A 24342-nucleotide genomic window follows, 5' to 3' on the forward strand; every position below is an offset into this window, starting at 1 on the left:
AAGACAAATACATATTACGTAACAAGGCGACCTTTATAGAAAGTATTTTCGACTTCTTCTGAACAATGCGGTATATATATGTTATTGATATTGCGGGTCTCTCAGGTATAATATCCAAAAAAAGGGGCGGTCTCAATTGCTTTACATGATAGAGAGATAATTAAAATAACAGAAGGTCTGTTTTAAACAATCCGCAAGTAAATACTGACCTACTTCAATACAAAACTATTATTCGAAGGTGAATGTATGTATGTATAGGGTATGTATTTCATAATGCATTATGTCTATATGCATATTCAGACCTTATGGCGATGAATTATTTTGTTCACGTCTGTATATGTTTATAAATGTTTTGCTCTGTTCTGATACTGACCGAATTACATTTTGACACAGGATTTAACCTGCTCTACCTTTTTACGCATATTTTTCCTTATTCATTCATGTGAAAAAAATCGTTCTACAAACAGGACTGTTTATCATTTAAATTACTTTCTTGATTCATTCACATGAATCGATAACCTTGAAGATGAAATTGCCAGCTCCCGTATATTTTCAGTGCTTATATATATTTTCATTAAAGCGCACGTATTTATTTTTTTTTTGGTTAAAATCGTACCTTTGATATTGTAAACATACACTACAAGTCAAAACAGTATTAAGTAGTTAGCTAAAGGAGCAACACAATCCGGCTGTTTCTTAATGCAAGTTGACATTCAAAAAAAATTGGGAAGTTTACTGATTGCCTGCTTTAGGCGAATGGCGGCTTAATGCAGATGACCGCTAAGACAGATTCAGTGATTCTTTCAAATATGGAATACAAACTTATTCAAGAGCGACTGTGCCCTTGGATTTATTTCGTGGTATTTCTACATAAATACTTTGTTCTGTATCAATAAGATTTTAGATGCTTTGTTCACCATGGATAAAAGTACAAAAATAACGATATTTTACGACTTGAAGGTGTATTTACAAATACCGATGAAATAGCAACACAAGGAATACTGACACAACCGGTAGTTACAGAAGACCATAATGATTGTCAGATCAGTTCAGGTAAAATAGAAATGGATAATAACACCAATAACTGTAGTGAAATTAATTCAAACGTTGCAAATCCGTTAGATACAGACCAACTGGAAGTTCGACCATTCCAAAATGACTCAGTTATCGTAACACAGAACGAGGATATTATTGACGAACAAGAAGGACAACAAGCACAGGCTGTAAGTTCGCAAATGACTGGCACAAATGTTCACGAAGAAATAAGTGACAATATTAACCTAAATATACCAGATGAAGACCGGACTCTAGATAGCGAGGAACTGCGTGTAACAGATCCAATAAGTATACACCCATTATCTGCTATAACTGTAGCACTGCAGGATATTGCGGAAGAAACACATCACGTGACCATAATACATGAGGAGCAGAACCAAACAACCGAATTTGTAAACAAGAACTATTTTGATCCGCCCCCAGATTACGAAGAATGCATTATTATGGAGTATTACAGCAATAATGGTCTTGTATGTCGTGGTAGTCAGACCACACCAAACGCTTGTTTTTGTAGTTGTCATGGCGGAGTTGCAAGGGGAAATACTTTGACGTTACGTGGAGTAGACGAATCGGCACGTAATATCGGCAATGCAAGCGCAAATGTTCAGAGGCTGAAAAAGGTAAATAAATAGCAATGCCTTTTACACCTGAGCATAAACCGTGCACTTATACAATACACGTAACAAATCCTCTGACAACACTTGATGCTTAGCCAGCTATTTAAAATTTGCCCTTTACTTTTTCGGGCACTTTTTACTTTTAGCTGGCACATAGAAATTCAGCCGATCGAATAACGTCTTATCGATTCATATAAAGTCACTACGCACTGCTCGGAATTTGCCCGAAATATTGCTCTTTTTGAGCCAGGTAACCTCAAGGGCATGCATCATTAATAAATAATTATTATAATTACATGCATCTTGCTCTGTGGCAGAGAAAAATCAGCATGATAGTAAGCATGATTAGATAATGATCTGTAGATTGCTTTTGATAAAGAGAACAAATTTCTTTTATATGAGTTTGCAATAGAATATTATTTGTTTTATATAATTAAGTAAAAGTAGATCAACATTTTTCTTTTTAAAAATAGTTTTATTTTCCATTTTAGTATGATAATAAAAGCATAATTAACAATTAGTAATAAACTGAAATAAAGTTTTATCTACAATAGAAATGATTTACTATGAAACAATTGGTTAATGCATAGATAAAACTTATTCTTAAGCATGAAATGCATGTATAATTAATATATGGAGACACAATTTTTGAAATGAAAAATGATAAAAATTTCTGATAAGAATTTCATTTCAATTGCTAAAAGTAAGATATGTGGCATGTGTATGGCATCGATATATACCGGTACATATAAAATATTACAAATTTTAAACACCCGGACCTATATGTCACTTTTCATAAATATTCAACATTATTTAGTTTATACTAATTTGTTTTAGCTCGATTGTGATGAAAGCTTTAAGCTTATTGGAACCACTCTCGAGTCCGCTTCCTGCAAAAACAATACTGTGTCATATGAGAAATCATGATCGTGACCCCAGTGGGGCTCGAACCCACGACTCCTGCATTGAGCGGCCAACACCTTATCCACTAGGAATGTTTTTCATTGGAGAGTTCACACTGGTTATTCGGGTACCTACTCGTTTGAGCGATACCGCCCTTGTGTGATTAATGTACATGTAGGTTGTTTAGGGTATATAAAAACAATGCCAACGTATGACACATATTTAAGAATGTTGAACATTTTAAAGACAGATTCGTCCGAGGCAATGCATTAATTAGCACTGGTGAAAATATCAGTTCTCAATAATATTGATATGACTATAAAATTTGTAGAAATGTAGCGAAAATTACGTATTTTGACGTTTTGAGACGTGTTTTTCTTTGTTCAAAGTTGTGATAACCGAATTTGCCACTCACCTTGGTAGAACTATACATACTCAACTAAAAAACGTTTGGATCATGTACCTGCAAGTTCTTTTTGTTGATAAAATTTCAATTATATGCATCCTGTTGCTGTTTTTGATAGTACCTCTGACAATGGATGAAAATAAATAAAGATACCTACCCGTTTGCACATGGGTACCGTCCTCGTTATGTCAATGAACATTTATAAAACTCCCCGCAGTGATTGCTTCCGCATACGGTACACTAAATAAACGTAATTGAAGGTAATTGCTTTGAGGATAAGAACTGGAAATGTGAAACCCGACCTTTAGTCGATCTATATGATTAGAATTTTAACTTTAAAGATGTAAAGAATGGGAGTGGACCGTGTTAGCAGTATTTCACCAAGATTAAATCTTCCCTCACACCCACCCTCTATTCTACGCATTCTATCATTTTGCCTTCTTGAAGTTCTTGTTTTTCTCCTTCAGTCTCATAATGAAAACGACCAAATTTGTCGCACACCGAGCAAAAGTGCTTATGTAAAGACCATTTTTTTCTTCCTAAAAGGGAAAGTGGACCCTCTCTCTGGGCATGTATTCGTTTAGGGAGATGCTCATAAATCTGCCTTTTATCGTATCTTGTAATATTCGCCTCTGTTCATCGGCGCACCCTCCATTAAGGTATTGCTAATTAGGTGACTTGTTTACAAGTACATACAATATACACTACTGTATAAGTGTCTTACAGGTGACTAACTGAAGAAACAGAAGCAGATATGGAAGTCTGGGTATCAGATTCTATTTCTATTTATTGTTTGTTCACACACTCTTCACAGCGGTTGTAAACGTTAAATGTACGTCTAGGGAGGAAATCTGTGAGATTCAAGATTTCAAGATTTTATTTATAACTAGGCCCATACGGCATCAGCATTATAATAACAACAAATTTAACAAAACAAACACTAATATATAAAATAAAACAGTAGTTTTACGGTCATAATAGATCTAATACAAATATTTTGTAAGCTAAAAATTAGAAGATGGTGTACATTTAGAATTAACCAGGTTCAAAACATTGTTTTAACTGGCCAGAAAATAACTGCCAGTGGCAAAAACCTATCCCTACCTAAAAATTTGAAGTATTTTCTGTACAAAAAATGCTAACTTAAAAAGAGTACTATCATTACTTTGAAATAAACCTTGAAATGACATTACATTTAACAGTTGAAAGCCATTTGGTATATATTTTACTCTGTCCAAATCAATGTAGGGACATTCTAAAATAAGAATATTGTGGAAATACACTGGTGAAAGTACTACTGATTCAACCAGAATTTAGCAGATCCAAGTTGTTCTAAAGATTCTTTTACATATGAAACCCAAGAACAATAATTTACATTTTGCTGATGGAGACTATACATGAACCTGTAAAGTATATAGTTTATCTTTTCTTGTTTATCATTTAATAAAATGTACACCAGTAGTTCAATACTCTATATCTAATTATAATATCTATTGGTAATACCCCAAGCTCACCAAAAACAATGACATAAGGTGTTGACTTTTTAACCTTCAGTAATGTTTTTAAAAATTTAAGCTGAAAACTTTTAACAATGCTAACATCACCACATCCCCATACCTCTGATCCATACAATAATATTGGTTGAACCACAGACATAAATAAATGTAACTGTGAATCAATACTAAGCTGCAACTTCCTACATTATTTTTCAACAGAGCATACATAGCCTTTCTAGCTTGGTCGACCAAATATATTTTAGTTTTATTGAAGTTACCATAATTGTAGTTAAATTTAATTCCTAGATAAATGAAGTCATCTACTACTTCAAGTGCCGCATTATTATAATAAAAGGTAGACTTATTAAAATGTACTTTTCCACGTTAAAAAAGAACAACCTTAGTTTTATTTGAAATAACTGTAAGTTTCCAAAGTAAATGCAGATTGTAAATCATTTTAAGATTCTGTAAATAACACTGTATCATCTGCTTAAAGTAACAAAAATAGCTTGAAGAACATATCATCACTTAGCAGGTCCTTTATATTGTTTGATATTTCCACTAGTCCTAAATAATAATTAGACAAATATGAGACTAAATCAATAAATCATTCTAGAAAACAGAAAATAATATCGGTGATAAATTTTCACCTTGTCGTACACCAGTTGAGTTTATAAAGAAATTTGATAGACTTTGGCTACTCTTTACACAAGATTTGGCTTATCATATATTGCATAATATACAGCCTTAAAGACTTTCCCACCAATGCTATGCTGTTGTAAATTTTTCCATAAACACATACGATCGACAGAATCAAACGCTTTCTTGTAACCTACAATGGCACAATATAAGAGCAGATTGGTTTTTTATACTTTAACTTACTGCCTTTAGATTCTTAATCACCATTTGCAATACAGAATTAGCAACAGACTATAAGACAGGTAAGATTTTATTTTGTTAAAGTTTAAGTATCAGACGAGCTGTAATAACTTTGAAATAATGTACAAATGGTTATCAAGAACAAGCATTTCTCGTCGCTTTCTTTTTTCTTTTCATTTCCCACCATTTTAGCTCTGCTTTCAACAGCTGGATGATAAGCAAATTGCTCGGGGCTTGAATTGCTCGACAAACCTGCAAACCTACTGAACTTCATGCCCTCTTTACCTACCTTAATAGAACATCACTTTTTCCAACACCTATTTTTCATGAAAGTTCTATCATAAGTTAAAGTAACGATAAAAATAAAGAGGGAGCTGAATAGTTCCTAGTAAAATGCCGGTCAGTTGTGGTCTGCTATCCTAAAATTGCGCGTATATGCTCCTGTCCGCACAATAAACCTCCTACTTTCGGTTTCGATCTGCAAAACTTGTATGTAAATTGTATAAACATATCTCATCTCATTTTATGCATTATGTATTCCAGCAATAAAAAGATGTGATTAATGCACTTGTTCTACACGAATTTTCGCACAAAAAAATGATGAAACAAGGATCTGTTTACAACTGACTTATTTCGACTACTCAAATGAAGCATATTTTCGACCGAATAACTGGCTTTATTCCCCAAAACGAAGTTAAACGTGGATCGATCGCAATACAATTTTTGACAAAAATCAAATCATTACTGAACAAATTTAATTTAGTTTTTGTTGCAAACATTTTGTACCCCATAACAACTTAATAACAAGACAAAACGCACGGCCGCAAATTTCAATTGAAAATACTTTTAAGAATGTGTCTATGTAGATGGATCTTGAAAGCGAACTTGAAGAAATTATGAGAGAAGTTTTTCTTCAGATAGGCTGCTTCCAGTAGCTGGAGGGTATAAAAGACCAAAGTTTTATCTTATCCTAGCTGGTAATTGCATATTATCGCTAAATTTAGAAAAGGGGTCTGCGTCAATGTAATGTTCATTTCAATAACGAGGACGGTATCCGCTGGATTGACAGAAACAACGAGGATGGTACCATGGTACATCGTCAGAGGTATCTTATTTTCTAGACACTGTCTTCGAAAAAATCGATTTAATTTTACTGTGCTTCAAGTTTTTGTGAAATGAAAGCAATGGCTAATACACATAATGACTGCTTTTCATTTTCCTTACAAAAAATTTCTAATATAATCCGAAATAATACCATTAATCGTGAAAATATATACCATCGCCTTAAAATAATTTCATTTCCGCGACAAAAAACGTATTTTTTTCACAGTTATTCAGATCATATGAGATAGATATTTGACATGGATATAGTTAAGGTATGATCTTACACATTTAATACTAAAACTTATCAAATCTTCAGTAAAATACGGAATAATTACCTGTTATAGGTGTGAATTTCCTGTTCACCAACATGTACATTAATCACACGAGGGCGGTATCGCTCACACGAGTAGGTACCCGAATAACCAGTGTGGAGTTGGTGCAGCCGTTCTGCGCAGGCGCGGAATTATTATCCATTGGAGAGCACGGCAAATTACTCATTTTTTTGCATGTCCGCACGCATTTAGTGTATCAAATGCATAATATACTGACTAGAGGTTAGGGTTAGTATCACCATGGTTACAAAATATATACATTTAAGATATTTTCTTTCAAATTTAGTTAATCCGGTATATACCGGAGGTGCACCAACTCTGTATTTAGTCACAGCCATCCACTAGACCAAGTTTAAATCAACTGTTCAAATTATATATCTGAAAATGGTCAAGATACCTAATTATTTTAGCTTTTTCTGCAAAGTAAAAATATTCATGTTCATGCATTCTAACACGACCCGATGTGTTAAAAAAGGCTGAAAATCGTGTGTTATTATGCAGCGATTCACTGTTTGTACGTCACAATTATTACGTCATAGAGCCAAACGTCATAGCGGCACGATGGAAAAAAACCCACACAAAACAGGCATATATTTGGTGGATGTCACCAAGGGATGTATATAAAAGTCCTTATTAGCGTGTTAGAATCGAAATAAAATAATACATCTCAAACAGTGATTTGCCCTTGACTAAAAGCGTATTATACAGCTACTCGGGCTGCGCACTGGTGATATCAGGCCCGTAGCCAGAGGTAAAAAATAGGGAGGCATTTGGTAGGGGGTCCAGGGGCATGCTCCCTTGGGATTTTTTAAGGATGCAATTTCGTGCGTTTTTCTGCATTTCAAACATATTTTTGTTACTTTTTGAAACAGCCAACCTATTTGCGATTATTGTCACTCTAAAACGCCAATTTAAAGGCATATGGTCATGTTTGCTTGCTTGGTATATATGTTATTCGAACCATATCATATATCATATATAAAAACAAGAAATACTACCCCACTCACATTCTTTACTGAAGTTTAATTTATACAGTGAAAGATTTTCAACCAATGATTTTACAACAACAACAATAAACTAATGTCAGGTTGACATTTTAAGATATCATTTCATGACTCAGACACGCAAGTAAAGAAAAGAAATTTAAATAATCTTCAAACGATTTACCAAATATAGCCGGTAATACTAAATCAAGTTTTGGAGTCAAGGATGTTACATATTAAGTTACATTTGCATCGTAATATAAGGGTCATTATATGACAAATTTAAAACTGTATTATTGATTTTGATATAAAAATTTTAAGAAACTTTTTTGTTTTTCTTGCATTTAATTGTAAGGTTATACCCTCAAAAGTCATTTTTTACTAGTATGCATACAGCACAATGTGTCATATTTGTAGTGATGCACGTGAAAGAAGCACGTGCGAAAAATTAGTCTTTACCGTCACAATGCTTCTGACATAAAATAATCTTTAATTATAAATGAAATTGATAGTAAGTCTGTGTTAAAGGATAGTAAGTTGTTATTTTCTTAAAAGTTTTGCAGGGAAAAAATAGTTTGTATAATGGAAAGAGTGAATTAAACTTTTTAACTTTAAAAAAAATGAAATCCCGATTTTTTAAACATATTTTGTTACCGCAAACATCTATCTTCATAGTGATATAGAAAATTAATCACTGGTCATAAAAAGTATATTTTGCTTTGTATTATGACAATTTAACCAATGGAATATATTGCATAAAAAACTTTTAAATACCAAAAATATGCTACGTGATGGTAAAGACATTTCGTTGCGGTAAAGACACTGAGGTGACGGAAAAGACATTTTTTGTGATGTAATGTACTATGATTCATATAAATACATGATAACGAATACTAATAATGGAAACAATTAAATTTTATTTCATTTAAGTGAAATGCTAGCAAGCAATACAACACAAAATTCAAACAAATAAAAGATCTAACAAATTAAACAGTGTTACGAAAACTTTAAATCAACACATACTGCTCCTTTAAACGTCGACAGCCGTACCTTAATCTCCGAGTCTACAATCATGTCACTTCTTAATGCAACAATAAAAAAGATGAAATATTCAGTTCCGGATCTTATTGAACAGTAGTTATATGCAAAGAAAAATACTATTCAGTATTCGATTCCTTTATAAAAAAGATTTTACTTGTATGGCATTTACTGATATGTTGCATGTTAAGTTATATGTTATTCCATCATTCGTTTAACATATGTTTAACCTCCGTCCAATGGCTTGGGTCGATCTGCACATGTCTACCTGTCACATGTAATGGCTCCGGAATAAGCATAAGTAAGTTTTCCCAGTTATACCAGATACAATCTTCCAAATACGGCCAAAAGTAACGGTTTTCACCTATACGGTGCATTACCTTTGCTTCTGCAGAGTCGTCATTCAAATCCTGAAGTATATTAAACATGTGTATTTTTTTTATATATATTTGCTCAACTCAAACATCCTTAATCAAAAGAACATTATTAAATTCAAGAGTTACGCATTATAAGTTAATACATTTTGATTTTCTATGAAATGGCTTTCAATAGCTACGTATAAAGTTACGCAGTAAATATTGCATTGTGAACATGTCTGTTAATAAGCCTTAAATAATGTCCTTAACATTACATCACCCCTATTGGTTGTACGCACGTGTAGAGTGTACTATATACTGACTTAAGGTTAGGGTTAGGTTTAACATAGGTTAATAGTGTACATTCAATGCGTGCGTACATTCAAAGCGGGATATTTAATGCCGACCTAATTTGTATGCGGCTTTTGTGTATTTATGCAAGAAAATAGGACTTTAGTTTGAGATTTTATAATTCTGCTAGTAGGTGCATTCTGTCAACATTCATTAAATTATAAATTTAGCGCAATTTGAATAGTCGATCATTTGAAATTTACCCTCTATAGATATCTGTTGCTATAGTAACTACTTAACATAATCAAATTATTTTAGCAAATGTTTATTTTTCAATAATAATGAATACAACTCCCCTTTTAGTTTCACGCGGAACAACTTATTAGAGTGGAACAAAAGTACGACTACTGACTGATATACCATACCTGAATGATACCTGGATAAGCCTTGTCGTCATACCGGACAACACACCAGTTTCCAATAAGATCTGGGTGCGGTTCAATTTTCGTCAATATTTTCTGCGGGTCAACATTTTTCGGTGTTTTCAAAGCTTCTACATCCGTTGGTGGTGTCTGTGGTTCCCTGTTAATAGTATCATGAGTGAATACTCCCTGACTTCTACAATCCATATTAGTTGTCCTTCCAGTTTCGCATCTTTTATCTGCATCATTATTGCTAGGCGAAACAGAGTCATGTTGGGACATTAGAATACATTCTGACGTTTCTGCTATGTAACACTTACAACATGTGGGCCACGTGCAGAAGCAACTAAGTTCCCTCTGATGCATTATACCTCTATGGGCTATGTTTATAACAACCTGGTGGAGCTTCATTGTCCCTTTAATAGTAGGAATATGTGTGGGAATACTGGCTGTAACCTTGTCAATATCCTCAGAAGCAATAAGAAATAAACGTACATTATTGACACGTTTACTAACTTCTTCATAAAAAGATTTAGCGTCTGATATATCTGTACCCATTGACACAATAGCATCAGCTGTACGTTTTACTACCCCTTCGATACCGTCCGCTGCACCTTTACCATGTCCACTTTCTGTAAAGTTCCAAGAACCCATTTGGAACTCAAAGTTTTCAAGTACCTCTTTGTTAAACATGTAAAAGTTGTTTTTTGATCGGTATTGTGTGCAAGGCCCGTCACTTACAAAATGTAGCGTACGTATCTGAGGCATTGTTTCCTTAATTTCCTGCAAAATTGGGAACATATGGGCCCAAATAGCACCAGGACCATGGTATGTGTTCTCTGACACAGTGCAAAAAGACTTTATGCCTGCTTTGCTGTATACAACAACCGTATGTAAAGAAATTTGGTCTCGACCCACCAGAGTGCATAGATTGCACTTCTTTAGACATTTTGCAGTTATAATTCTCTGAAAAATCTACATGGATTACGGCCTCTGATGTGTCAACATTGTCCTTTAGGTCTTTCAGAGACATGTACTGATTTCTTATATTAAATATATGTTTGATGTATTTGGCTTTTATCATTTTGACAGTCTCATTAAAAAGAACATCAACAGTAACTTGCTCGGTTTGTTTGACTGTTTTCTGAACTTTTCGCATGCTTTTGCCGTCTTTTGTTGGTATATTTTCACTCCTGTTCGCCCATTGGGAAAATGTGACCTGGTTGCCCCCTAGCTCTTCCAGGTTGTTACTACACAACAGTTTATTTTTACAATGTATACAGTCTCCATAACTACAGGCCTTATTTTTCAAATCACATACTAACTGTTCACTGATTTTGTCAGGATTTTTTGAATTAATGACTTTTAATTGATGCAACTTTTCAATTCTACTCTTAACGTTTGCATGTAATTTACAAAGACATGTATCTCTTGCATCTGTTTTCTTGGCAACAATCCAGAATGGACTTAACCGACAGAAACTACTATAAGAAAGCTTTTGTATATCACCTGGGTACTTTTCTAAATACTTTTGGAATAAGTTTTTAAGTGTGTCTGCAAGATATCTCTTCTGCATTTTTTTTTCCATTTCTAGTTATTGTGTCTTTTTTTCCAGGTGCCTGAACACTGTTTATGTCTTCTTCTAAGAACTTCTTTACCTTTTTTCGCATTTCTATTCTCCAAACAACTGATCTTCCTGTCCGCTTATACGAATCTTTCATGTCCGCTCTAACAGCATTAGACACTAGCCTATAGTAACTTATTCCGGTTTCATTTGTGAATTGTCTTTGGATTCTGCTTTTCATTAACAAATCTTTAGAAACAACACTTGATATTAGCTTTCTTTCCATTTCTCCCTTGGACTCTTTAAATCTCTTGGCCAAAGCTTTTACAATAACTTCATCGAATACACCTGTTTTCTGAACAGAAGTTTTACTTCCTTTTTGAACGTGTTTTCTTAGACGCTGTTCTTTTTTCCTGTAATTTTCCCATAGTCTTTTGTATCTGTTTACTTCATTCTGCAGTTTTCCAATAGTTCGATAGGCTTTTGCTCTCTCTTTTTTTACTTTCTTTCTTCCAGATGCATGCTGCGGTGGCCGTTCGATTCTAACTCGTAATGGAGAAGTTTCTGGTGATGTAGTAGGACTATTTACTTCCATGAAATAAATACCTTTTTCATTCATTCTTTGTTGTTGTCTGTATGTTTGTTTCTTTTTTCTCCATTGCCTTCTTATATAGTTCTTTTCTCTTTCTGACTTTTTACTTATGTCATATTCACCAGATGCTTTTCTCTTTTTGTATCTCTCTCTTTCCTTTTGTAAGTACTGAGCATGTTTTATAGGGTCAGATTTTAAAGAATCTCTGTACTTTTTTGCCCGTTCGGCTGCAGACAACCCCATCTTGTTAATGCAGAAACTTAAATAAAACTAGAAATTATTTCTTGAATTTGCTTTTTCCTGTCTTTAAGTTGTTTCAAAATTTCTGCGTTTTTCTGATTCCATTCATGTTCAAAGTTTGGCAAATTTAGATTTTCGATTACATTCAACACACGTCTTCTTTCTAATTCAATGTCCAGTAGCAATTCATTTATGTGGATGTATTCTTTTAATATTTCGTTTTGTCGAGATATTTCCGAAGGGTTTGTCTGAAATAACAATAAATATTTTTATTTTTTATTTTATAAAATGTCCATTGTAATTTTATTTTTTATAACTTATTTTTTAATAATCGTTTTTAGATTTTATTACTTTTTATTCTATGAAGTTCCGATTATTAAAATTATTTCGTTGATATACAAAATGACAGTTTAATTTCAAAAAAAGTCTTTACCGTCACAGCTTTCAAGAGCCCTCGTCTTTACCATAACACTATTCTGTGTAACGGTAAAGACTGTGACGAAGAGGACATTTATATACAAAAACGCCACTGCATCTAGATTTGATATGTTAGACAACCCCCCTGCGAATGCAGAGCTATTGTGTAACTATCTCTAATATTTGGTAGATAAAATTATACAAAAAACAATAAATTCGTCATATTAACATGCATACGGTAAAGACTACAATAAAGCTACTGCTTAAAATATGATATTGTTTACCTCATTGTGTGCGCCCGCCATTATTCCATCATGCCAGAAACAGTCTTCGAGCGGTTCCGCAGAATTCTACGTAATCAATGACGTCATTGCTATTATGACAAAACACTTGTTCTTTCCAATTATTCCTAATTGAGGAGTGTAACGGTAAAGACATTTCAGGTTTTGGACAATAATTTTTCCTTTTTATGTTGAATTTTTTAGTTTTTGTTGCAACTGTATACAACGATTACAATGCTTACAGCAGATGGTTATCTCATCAAAGATTTTATTCGACATTCTTTTTGTACTTTATATGATACATTTGCCTTGGTAAATATTTTACTGGAAAGACTGCTGTTTGGGACGTTTACCGTCACATTGGCTTCATTACGTGACGGTAAAATATGTGAACGACATCAGCATGTAGTTAAACTGCATAAATACATCGTTTCTAATAATATCAAAGGTAATTAAGATAAAGTAAGGTTTAATTTGTAAATCTGACATTACTTTCTCATGATGTTGTATTGACAGTGTACAGGACTCGCGTTCAATAAATTTACCGTCACGTAACTTTGACATCGTTACGGTAAGGACAAATTTATAAAACAGATCATTTTTTATAATGTATAGTAAAAAAACGACTATTTTGCAACTCAGTTACAATATTTATTCAGTTTCATGGCGCTGTTATAAAAAAAAAACAGTGATATAAATACTATAGTTCAGATTGGACAACACATATGTCAAATGTTTAAATTTGTGAGATAATGACCCATAAACACGCTAAATGAAACTATACAATACCGTGGAAAAAAATGATCTTAAAATGTATGAAGCGTAATGAATGCCGCAAAGTAAGTTTTTATGCCTTTTTTAGTTGATAGTTGGTTGGATCTCATTACTTGGTAATATGGACATAAGTTGCAGTGTCATTGAATTTGTGAAATAAAATAGGAATAAAAAGCACCTGATAACTCCGTTCGAATATTAGAAACAGACAGCAGCCTCCGAAACTATTGCACTTTTAGTTTTCATAGCTTTAAATATATCCATAATATTTGTGTCAAACAAATTAAGTAATTCATTGCAGAAACCAAATTCAAACTTGGATCTTCCCCTTTCATTTTCAAATAAGCTCCCAAATTGTAGTATCAGGGCCAAGGATGAGGGCTCATGGTGTTGCCCATATATCAAAACAATGTTGAAGTACTTTCCATTCAAAACAATAGTTTCTGCGTTCTTACTCTTTTAGCAAACAAAGTCGAATGGGACTATAGCAAACCTATCTTAAACAGCCATCAAAAGGAGCGACTCAGCGTGACTGCTTAAGAAAGACGGCTGCTTAAGTCCTGCTGTTGATTAGCTACTTAATACAGTTGATCGCGAAGGCAGGATTTACTCTATACCTCTATTACAGTTTAATAGATTATATTTTTATCAAATGTGTGCAAAATGTCTCCCTTAATATTCATTTTAGCTCGACTATTCAAAAAATAAGGAGAGCTATCCTACTCACAACGGTGTCGTTGTCACACCTTGGTTAAGTTTTCGTATCAATTCACATTTTGACAAATCCTTTTGTCATATAGCTTTGAAACCTTCAACACTTGTGTACCTTCACCATGTCAAGTTTTAGGCTAGAGTACACAACTCTGTCAAGGATTTTGACCGAATTATAGCCCCTTTTAACGTAAAATCTTGGTTAAGTTTTCCGTACCAGTTCATATGTAGTGTAAACTGTTTTACATATGGCTTTGAAACTGTGACAAAGCCTAAAAATAAAAAGGGTAAAATATCGAATATTTAGTCTTTATTGTAGCCTCATTACAGATACATAAAAGAATTAGCATATTTAAACTAGGGCCGGGACGATTTCAAAATTTTGAAACCAGTTAATCATTTGTATGAAATCGAATCGAACCGGTTAATCGGCCGCCATATTGAAAATGCTCTTTTCTTTCCTGATGACCGTATCAAGGTACTTCCAGCAGCTGACTTCATTAGGAACTTACGGACTTCATCGTTTGCAAGCAGTTTGATAATTAATTAGTCATGTTTTGTGTATTTCAATTTGAATATTTTACGGTGGGCAAATCCAAGACTAATGATTATATTGATTGACGTGTTTTAGCGGAAATATACTTTGGGTCAATGTGCTGGTCAAAGAAATTAAAATTATATAAAGATAAAGTACGATTCGTGATATTTATTGTTTAAGAGCGATTAACGGTTTTGCAAAATTGAAACCGGTTTCACATAGTAATCCAGCCGGATCCGATTAACCGAGTAATCGTCCCAGTCCTAATTTAAACATCTGTACACAGTCATTAAATACATTAGAAATATAAGACAATTTTGTATACTACACTATGTCTACCTCTCACATGTACATGTAATTACAGTGTTAAAACCAAGATGGTGTAAAAGGTGCTAATCAACTGATATATCTTACGACCTAAAATTACATTAAAGCTCAATAAAAACAAGAGCTGTCCGTAAGACAGCAAAGACAGCACGCTCGACTTTTCTCAGCTAGAGCTGGGCTTAATTCTATCAAATATCGAAAGAAGCAATAAAACATATCAGGCGAAGGTATGAGGCTTGTGTCAATGTTTGCGCATATATCAGTAAACTGTATTTTTGTAGATTTGTGTTTCCATATCGGAAATACAGGACCGTAGCCAGGTTGATTTTTCTGATCTTAAACACCACATTCCTCCACCTCCTCCCCTTCATAAAAACTGTTATAAATCATTTGCGCAAATTATTTAGATTGCATCTTTTTCGGTCTCCTACTCCTACATGTTTGAAGAATTATCAGACTAATAAGTTCCCAAGTGTGGTTTACCGTAGAATAACCCGTGTTTTGAGTTCTTATGCGTAAGAATATATCACGAAGGCCGCATAAGAACGAAAAACACGGGTTATTCTACGATAAATCACACTTTGGAACTTGTTATTTCGATTCTAACACGACATACTTGAAACAACAGTGTTAGAAAAAATGGAAACTACTTTTTACGCTCTGAACTACACTTCGTGCTACGCACCTGGATTTAGCTGTTGAAATTTCCTCCCACAAAACTTAAAAGTTGCAGATTCATTCATAAAACTTAACACGCAGTGTATAGATGGAATAGCCAAAACACGAAGCGCGTGCAGCACAGTTCAATGGTGGTTTATTGATGAATAACCCGAGATAGATTTTTCTCTACATGTATGTAGGTTTTTCGCTGGTCGTGTTAGAATTTAATTTATTTTGAAGAATATTAAGCGCGAAATTCTTGTTGGAGCAGACGATAGGTAGAACATGGGGTATTGTGATCAATTGATGAAACTCCATTTATGCTGTAATCATTAATTGGTATGGATTTGAATGTTCTTTTCAACCTTATGAAGTTTTATTTTAATTTCACCCTTCAAACAATTTGTTAAAACGCATTTTTCATTTACCTCTGGATATCCAGTCTTTGTAGCAACATCCTTGTCATTGTATGAAAGAAGAACTTTTTTTTTTATAGAAAACCCTTTTACGCATGAGGGCAACATTAGACGGAACTTTGATTTTAGGGAAAATTGTTTCAACATTTTTACATTTAATTTTACTCGTATAAGATAAATCAGTGGCTCCATCAAGAAGAATATTATAGACATACATCTCCCAAAAAGTAAGTCCTGTGTTGCATCCGAGACCTCCATCGCAAGAGCGACACATTACAAACCATAAATCGGTATTAGTACCCGGGGTAGATTGAGGAGTGAAAGGGTAATTTTTCTCTTTTATATAAAAACAGGGCAACAAAGTGTGTTTTTTTACATATCATATATCCTATTTTTTGGGGAGCCCCACAAATCCTCATATATGGAGGAGGGTGGGACACAACCTTCCAAATTAATGCCCGTCGGGGCTTTGACTTTACGATTCAAATTTACCTAACAACCACGAACAAACGCACATACTCGTTTGCCTCGGTAAAATTTAGTCTCTCGCTACGGCCATGTATAGTGTAATTATTCGTGATAGATCTATAAAAAAAAATAGCGGAAAATAGTTTGACAAAATAAAATGAAATAATAGTGCCCAAGTTCGGTTTTGCCTTTTAAGATGGTGACTCAAAATATATCCTTTTTTTCTCATAATTTTGGGAGGCACTGGCCTCCCTGTGCCTCAGTGTAGCTACGGGCCTGTGAATTATAAATAATAGAAAATTCCTTGCAAAATATACTTCAGTAAAGATATAGAAGTATAAAAATACTAACAGGATTATAAATATATACACTCTATCATAATAAAATGTAAAAGAAATCAGGAAACGGAATAGAACTATTTGCAGTTTGTTCTGCAAAGATATCCTGACGTCACGACATTATGGCGTCATTCACGTGAGGTTTCGCAAACAAACTGGATATAATTTGGTTAAAACCATTAAAAGCACATAAAATAAATAGAAAATTTGTTTGTTTTAGTGTAAAATCAAAATATATTTCAGTCGTGAACACCATATTTTACATTTTTCACTCGTGGCTGCGCCACTCGTGAAAATATTGCATTATAGTGTTCACTGGGTGAAATATATTTCGATCTTACACTGAAACAAACAAATATCTTCTATATATTGTAAAAACATTGTTTACCAACACTAATTAGGAACTTTGGTCATATAAAAAAAAATCTGTATCATTTTTAATCACTACGGTCATATCATATAGATTAACATTCAAACTAGTTTAAACTTTATATTGTAAAAGCATTGTTAACCAACACAAATTAGGAACTTTGGTCATATAACAATCATATTCGTAGAGACTGATTAAAATTTCAACAGGAGAGCTTTTATGCGACAGACAGATATATAATCGGCTCCTATTCCGCAAGTCTGTTTTTACGCTTGTTTGGTCCGCTTATGATTCTGTATATAGCCTGGTTCTAAGGTCACTTTCCCTGTCGTAAAACATACACCGCTTAATCCCAACATCTGTAGTTTGGAGTGGTCTATCTCCCTGGCTACACGAAATACCTATCCCGTCTTGTATAAAATCCCCACATTCAATATCCGATCCATGCTCCGTTTGTAGGAAAGAGCAATGTTGTCGGTGAATTACTTCAAATCATCAGCTCTCTTCTTGGTCGATTAAGTTAATCCGTTGTATTTCCTGTGGTAGATCTACATGTTTCTGTAGCATCTAAGCTGCGAACAGCCTTTCTCCTCTTTCATCAGGACTTTGAACCGGCCATGGACAATTTATACATATATATATTCATACTAAAATTTCTGCAAATTTAAAATGCATACAGTATTAATGCGACATACACATCTATATTAGTATTATACTGCACATACATATAATTATATTAAAATTTCAACAGGCTTAGATGTGCATACTACATTTTAAATTTCAACAGGTTTAAAAATGCATACTGTATATGTTTGTGTGACAGACAAATTTGTATGAGCGTATGTTTTTACATATACATTAAAAGTTTTATATGTTTAAACAAACATGCTGTATTCATGCCACAGTTGTAATGTTACCATCATACCATTTCACAAAGAAGGGAGAAGAACAGTACTGAAATATTTCCTAATTATCGTTTCAGGACATTCAGCGTATTTTTACATATACATTTAAAATGTTTTATATGTTTAAACATACATGCTGTATTCATGCCACAGGTGTAATGTTACCATCATACCATTTGTCTGTGTTCTGTTTACAAAGAAGGGACAAGAACAGTACTAAAATATTTCCTAATTATCGTTTCAGGACATGAAAATCAAGTGTTTGTCTTGGTGCCTCATATTATGTGTGGTCGTTGCTGGGATTGTATTTGGAATCGTAGCAGCAGTTACATATGGTTGACCCGAAAAAAAAGACGAATAACCTTTGTGTTCACATTTAATAGACATGTTGTACTAGGTACATTTTGACTGATTTGAAAAAAAAAGACAAATGACCTTAGAGTTCATATTTAATATACATGTTATACTATGCATTTTGTATATTTTAAACGTGCATAAATATACTGAATATAATAATTGAATGCTTTGACATATTTGATCATTTCGGTGACACATTCGAACATTTAAACTCAAACATTATTGAAATGTTTCATTTTCATTTTTAAATATATTTTCACATGTTGCAAGAAGTTTTAGATTTAACGTTTTTTTAAAAAATGTAGTGCTTGTACGATTAAATCATTTTCTATAATACAGTTTCGTTTCACCCTGATACACCCCCCCCCACCCCGTTCAATTATCTTTGTAATACATGTAGTTTCAGATATTAATTGCTCACTAATTAACCTATATCATTCATATCATTTTACATCTAAAATAAGTCTCCAAACGATTAAATCGTTTTCTTTAATACAGTTTCGTTTCACCTGGATATCCCCCTCCCCCTCCAATTATCTTTGTAAACATTGCTCAACAATTTTCTTGTATCATTTATGTTATTCTTCTTCTAAAATAAATGTTATAAACTTCAGATTTATGTCTCCAAACCTGAAATGTAGCAGTTCGAATATATATAGCACTATTTATGTTTCGATGGTATACTAATGATTGGCATCCTGTGTTATATTTATGCAAATTTATAAAGATAAAATTTTCACACATATTTATTTATTTAATTAAGTCTCATTCACATGCATACAAACACATATAAAACATAAAAACAACTTTAAAAAAATGCATATGACCATTCTTGACATAGAATTATATGAGACTATATAATCAAACATTAAATGACAACCGTAACATTTCTAGTTAATAACTAAAACAAGATTTACCCTGTGATCACAACACCCTTGTACTTTATGTGAACCAGAGAACATGTATGCAATATACATAAAATACACATGCACCGATACAAACAAATACTTGCATCAGCATCCATACATATAAATATACATATATATTTCACACATAAACATAGCACATACGTATGTATATATATATATATATATATATATATATATATATATATATATATATATATATATATATATATACATATACACACACATATACATACACATATATAAATGCATACATATACACATATATACATATATACACATACACATATATATACACACATACACTAACATACATATATACCCATATACAAAAAATACACCTATACACATATAAACACATATACATAAATACATGTATATACATACCCATCTACATATATATCCACCTACATATACATACATAGGTACCGACCTACATATATATATATATACACACATACACGCACATAAAAAGTAATATACATACATACAAAAATATACAACACAGTATGGCCCGTCCGCTTAGCTCAGTAGGTAGAGCGTTGGTCTACGGATCGCGGGGTCGTGAGTTCGATCCTCGGGCGGGGCGTATGTTCTCCGTGACTATTTGATAAACGACATTGTGTCTGAATTCATTAGTCCTCCACCTCTGATGATTCACGTGGGGAAGTTGGCAGTTACTTGCGGAGAACAGGTTTGTACTGGTACAGAATCCAGGAACACTGGTTAGGTTAACTGCCCGCCGTTACATGACTGAAATACTGTTGAAAAACGGCGTTAAACCCAAAACAAAAAACAAACAAACAACACAGTATTAAAGAAACGCAACTCAACAGCCTAAATAGGCTTAGCTGTTTATATGCCCAATAGATTTATCTTCCCTTTTCCACAATATTCAAGTTCTATTTACATGATAAAACTAAGGAGTCATTGCTAATCGTTGTATTAAAAACCATATAAAATGTCCAACTGAAACCATAAAAGCTGAATAAGGAAAACCGGCACTATCGCGCACTTAAAAAATGGTCTTTAAAGATCGATTATCACCCCGATCAGATCGTAGATGAACTGATTAGCAATAACTTCTTAGGATCTGTAAAACTGCTAATTAATACTAAAAAAAAATATCTATCCATTATCAACAACGATAAAATAACCTATGTACTAAAAGGAAATAAAAAGACAATTCTTAGGTGTACAGATAGTTTTTCCTACTTTTAAGAATATAGAAACAGGATTTTGCAGCACACTTAACAATTTCTGGATTAGAAAAAATAAATGACATTTTACCTTCATCAGATAAATTGACAAATTGTTCATCTATAGACACTGCCTTGGTAAATAAATCTTTTCTTATATGCTCATACTCCTGACAGTATAATAACACATGTTTTTCATCTTCAATACCATTTCTGCATATTGGGCATATTCTTTGATTTAAAGGTAATCTCTCGTATCTGCCTATTTCATGTCTGATAGGGGCGAAACCACATCTAAACTTTGCGAAAGCCGTTCTATGTTTATAAGGCAACATTGTCTTAACATATGATTCAGTTTCAAAATTAAACTTGAAAGTTCTGTAAGTCCTCAATTTATTTCCTCCACTACCAGTATTACTGTTAATGGTATGTAGTGTCTCAATCCATGTATCAAGATACTCATTCAAATATGAGGTGGTTAATCTATCAATCAAAAACTTTTTATTCAATACACCATTTATGTTAAAAAATTCACCACAGTTGTATTTTTCAAAAAGTTCCTTTATTCTATATTGCCAATTTTTACATGCTCTACCAGCAAGGTTAATACAGTATTTATTAACTAAACTATTTATTCTTAAATTACTCATACACGCCAACCTACACCAAGTGCCTGTCACACATTTAAGTTGTTTAACAAATATTGGTTCCCAACCCATGTCACCGGCGACTGCAGCACTTGGTGTATATCGGCCTGTACCAAGAAAAAACCTCATGGCTCGATTCTGAATTGCTTCTATACATCAAATAGCATACCTCCCAGACTTTAAATTTTGCCATTAGTAATCCAAGGGCTCTTCCCGCTGCTCTAGCAACAAATTTAGCAGTGAAATTGTAGTCGAGAAATTCATTCAAAGCTAAACCAAGATAAACATAATTATCAGCAATTGCTAAATTGTTTGATCCACATTTAAATTAAAAAAAATGTCCTTGGTGCAGACTTACTTCTAAAATGTACAATATTGCTTTTCTGGGAATTGATAAGCATATGATTTCTGTCACACCAATCACATAAAATATCTAACATTCTCTGTAAATCTTGTTCATTCTTTGCTAAGTGAACAACATCATCTGCATACAATAAAATTGACAAGATTTTACCATCATCTAGTTCAATTCCTAGCCCTACAGCATTGATTTTCACAGCTAGATCATTTATAAAGCAATTAAAAAGAACAGGGGACAAGATACACCCTTATCTTAAACCCATATTAACATCAAACCATTCTGAAGTATATCCATTTAATTTGATACAAGAACTAACACAAGAGTATAATGATTTGATAACATGTAACATTTTACAGTTAACACCCATGTCAGAAATATGATTCCATAAAATTGAGCGATATACATTCCTTCAAGATTAAACGTTTATGACAAAATTATAAGTATCACGTTTTACTTGTATGTCCCTATCATACAGATCTTCGAGGAGAAATATTACTTTTTAAGTTTTCAATGATTGTGTATGGCCAAAATTAACCAAATTCCAAATTCTACAAAAATCAACTCAGAAAAAAATAATTGTTAGAATCTAGCTTAGCAAAATTTATATATGAAGGGACACAAGGTAAATTGATAAGTATTAACTTGCCACTAAATTATAAATTTTATATTGTGTCTGACAAAAATATTAATGACTATTCTAGCACGATCCGATTCATTTTCCTATTAAACAAAGAAGGCTGAAAACAGTAAATTATTATACAACAATTCACTGTTCTGACGTCACAATTATTACGTCATAGCATCAAACAGCATAGCGACTGATTGAGAACGGGCAAATATTTAATAAATGCCGTCAAGGTTGTACTTTAAAGTCCTTGGTAACGTGTTAGACTCGAAATAAAATATCTCATTTAGTGATTTGCTCTTGAATGAAATCTTTGTTTATCGTTCAGATGCGTATTATTATATCACTCGGGCTGCGCTCTCGTAATACAATTCTTTCGCATCTGCACTCCAAAGAATGAGTTATTCAGCGACAAATCACTAAATGAGATATATTATTTCTTAATTCAAGGATTGTATATTGTATATTTATGGTATATGTATGCACTATCTGAAATTACTATTCGGACAATGTATCATACTTTTCTTTATACTATACCATCATGTAGAACCGCCCCATTGTGTAGGCCTATATGGCGATGAACATTATTTATTTTAATGCCAATAAAATCTTTGACTTTTGACCTGACTTGTTTATTTTGTCAATTTAGTGAAAACAGTGTGGCCGGAATAACTATTTCATGAAGCATTTGAGCCGCGCCATGAGAAAACCAACATAGTGCATTTGCGACCAGCATGGATCAAGACCAGCCTGCGCACCCGCGCAGTCTGGCCAGGATCCATGCTGTTCGCTAACGGTTTCTCTAATTGCAATAGGCTTTGAAAGCGAACAGCATGGATCCTGACCAGACTGCGCGCATGCGCAGGCTAGTCTGGATCCATGCTAGACGCAAATGCACTATGTTGGTTTTCTCATGGCGCGGCTCATTTTACTTTTCAACTGCCTAAGAAAAGTTGAAAAATAATGAACTAAACAACTAAACCGTCATTTGCTATTTTGCCAATTTCTCTAAAAAAATATTCAATGTACTTTTCGAAATTTACTAACAGTTTGATCAATACATTGGTAATAACATATCAAAATTTCAAAAGTTTCACATCACGTTGTCTTTCATTTCACCACCACATTACATTTTTAAAAAATGACCAAAAAAAAAATCTCAAGGATGTTGTGAAAACGCATGAATACCAGTCATATGAAAAACACGGGTAAATTTTGAACATGGTTAATTATTATACCAATATCAAATGATCTTTTTCGAAATGGTACGACAGACAGCGACGGTATTGAGTTTTTGTTGTCTATTCTAACATGATCCGATTCATTTTCCTATTAAACAAAGAAGGCAGAAAACAGTGAATTATTAATCAACAAATCACTGTTCTGACGTCACAATTATTACGTCATGGCGTCAAACGGCATAGCGGCGCACTGGAAAAGAAACCGATTGAAAACGGGCAAATATTTAACGAATGCCGACAAGGATTTACTTCGAAATCCTTGGTAACGTGTTAGAATCGAAACAATATATCTCATTTAGTGATTTGCTCTTGAATAAATCATTGTTTGTCGTTCAGATGCGTAGATTTATATCACTTGAGCTGCGCCCTAGTGATATAATTCCTTCGCATCTGCCAAATTTCGATCCCAAGCTAACCATAAACTAAAGATCGAAATTCAAAATTTCAAAGTGTCTCATTTTAAAATAGCATTTTCGACCGGCTCTGAGTTTAATGTTTGCTC

General features: G+C 33.3%; 1 protein-coding gene across 1 annotated transcript; it reads left to right on the plus strand.

Annotated features, from left to right (window-relative positions):
- The first annotated feature begins 370 nt into the window (after positions 1 to 370).
- Positions 371 to 23221, plus strand: LOC123559401 (uncharacterized). The gene is made up of 2 exons (XM_045351171.2): positions 371 to 1676; positions 18729 to 23221. The coding sequence occupies exons 1-2, from the start codon at positions 1065 to 1067 to the stop codon at positions 18822 to 18824; spliced, it is 708 nt and encodes a 235-aa protein (XP_045207106.2). The 5' UTR covers positions 371 to 1064; the 3' UTR covers positions 18825 to 23221.
- The last annotated feature ends 1121 nt before the right edge of the window (positions 23222 to 24342 follow it).

This window comes from Mercenaria mercenaria, chromosome 10 (genome assembly GCF_021730395.1).
Source record: "Mercenaria mercenaria strain notata chromosome 10, MADL_Memer_1, whole genome shotgun sequence".
Taxonomy (NCBI): domain Eukaryota; kingdom Metazoa; phylum Mollusca; class Bivalvia; order Venerida; family Veneridae; genus Mercenaria; species Mercenaria mercenaria.

Excerpts from the sequence above, each read along its gene's own strand:
- LOC123559401 (XM_045351171.2), top strand. The coding sequence starts at position 1,065 with ATGGATAATAACACCAATAACTGTAGTGAAATTAATTCAAACGTTGCA. Across the intron at positions 1,677-18,728 it reads ATGTTCAGAGGCTGAAAAAG|GACATGAAAATCAAGTGTTT; the intron begins GTAAATAAATAG and ends TTATCGTTTCAG.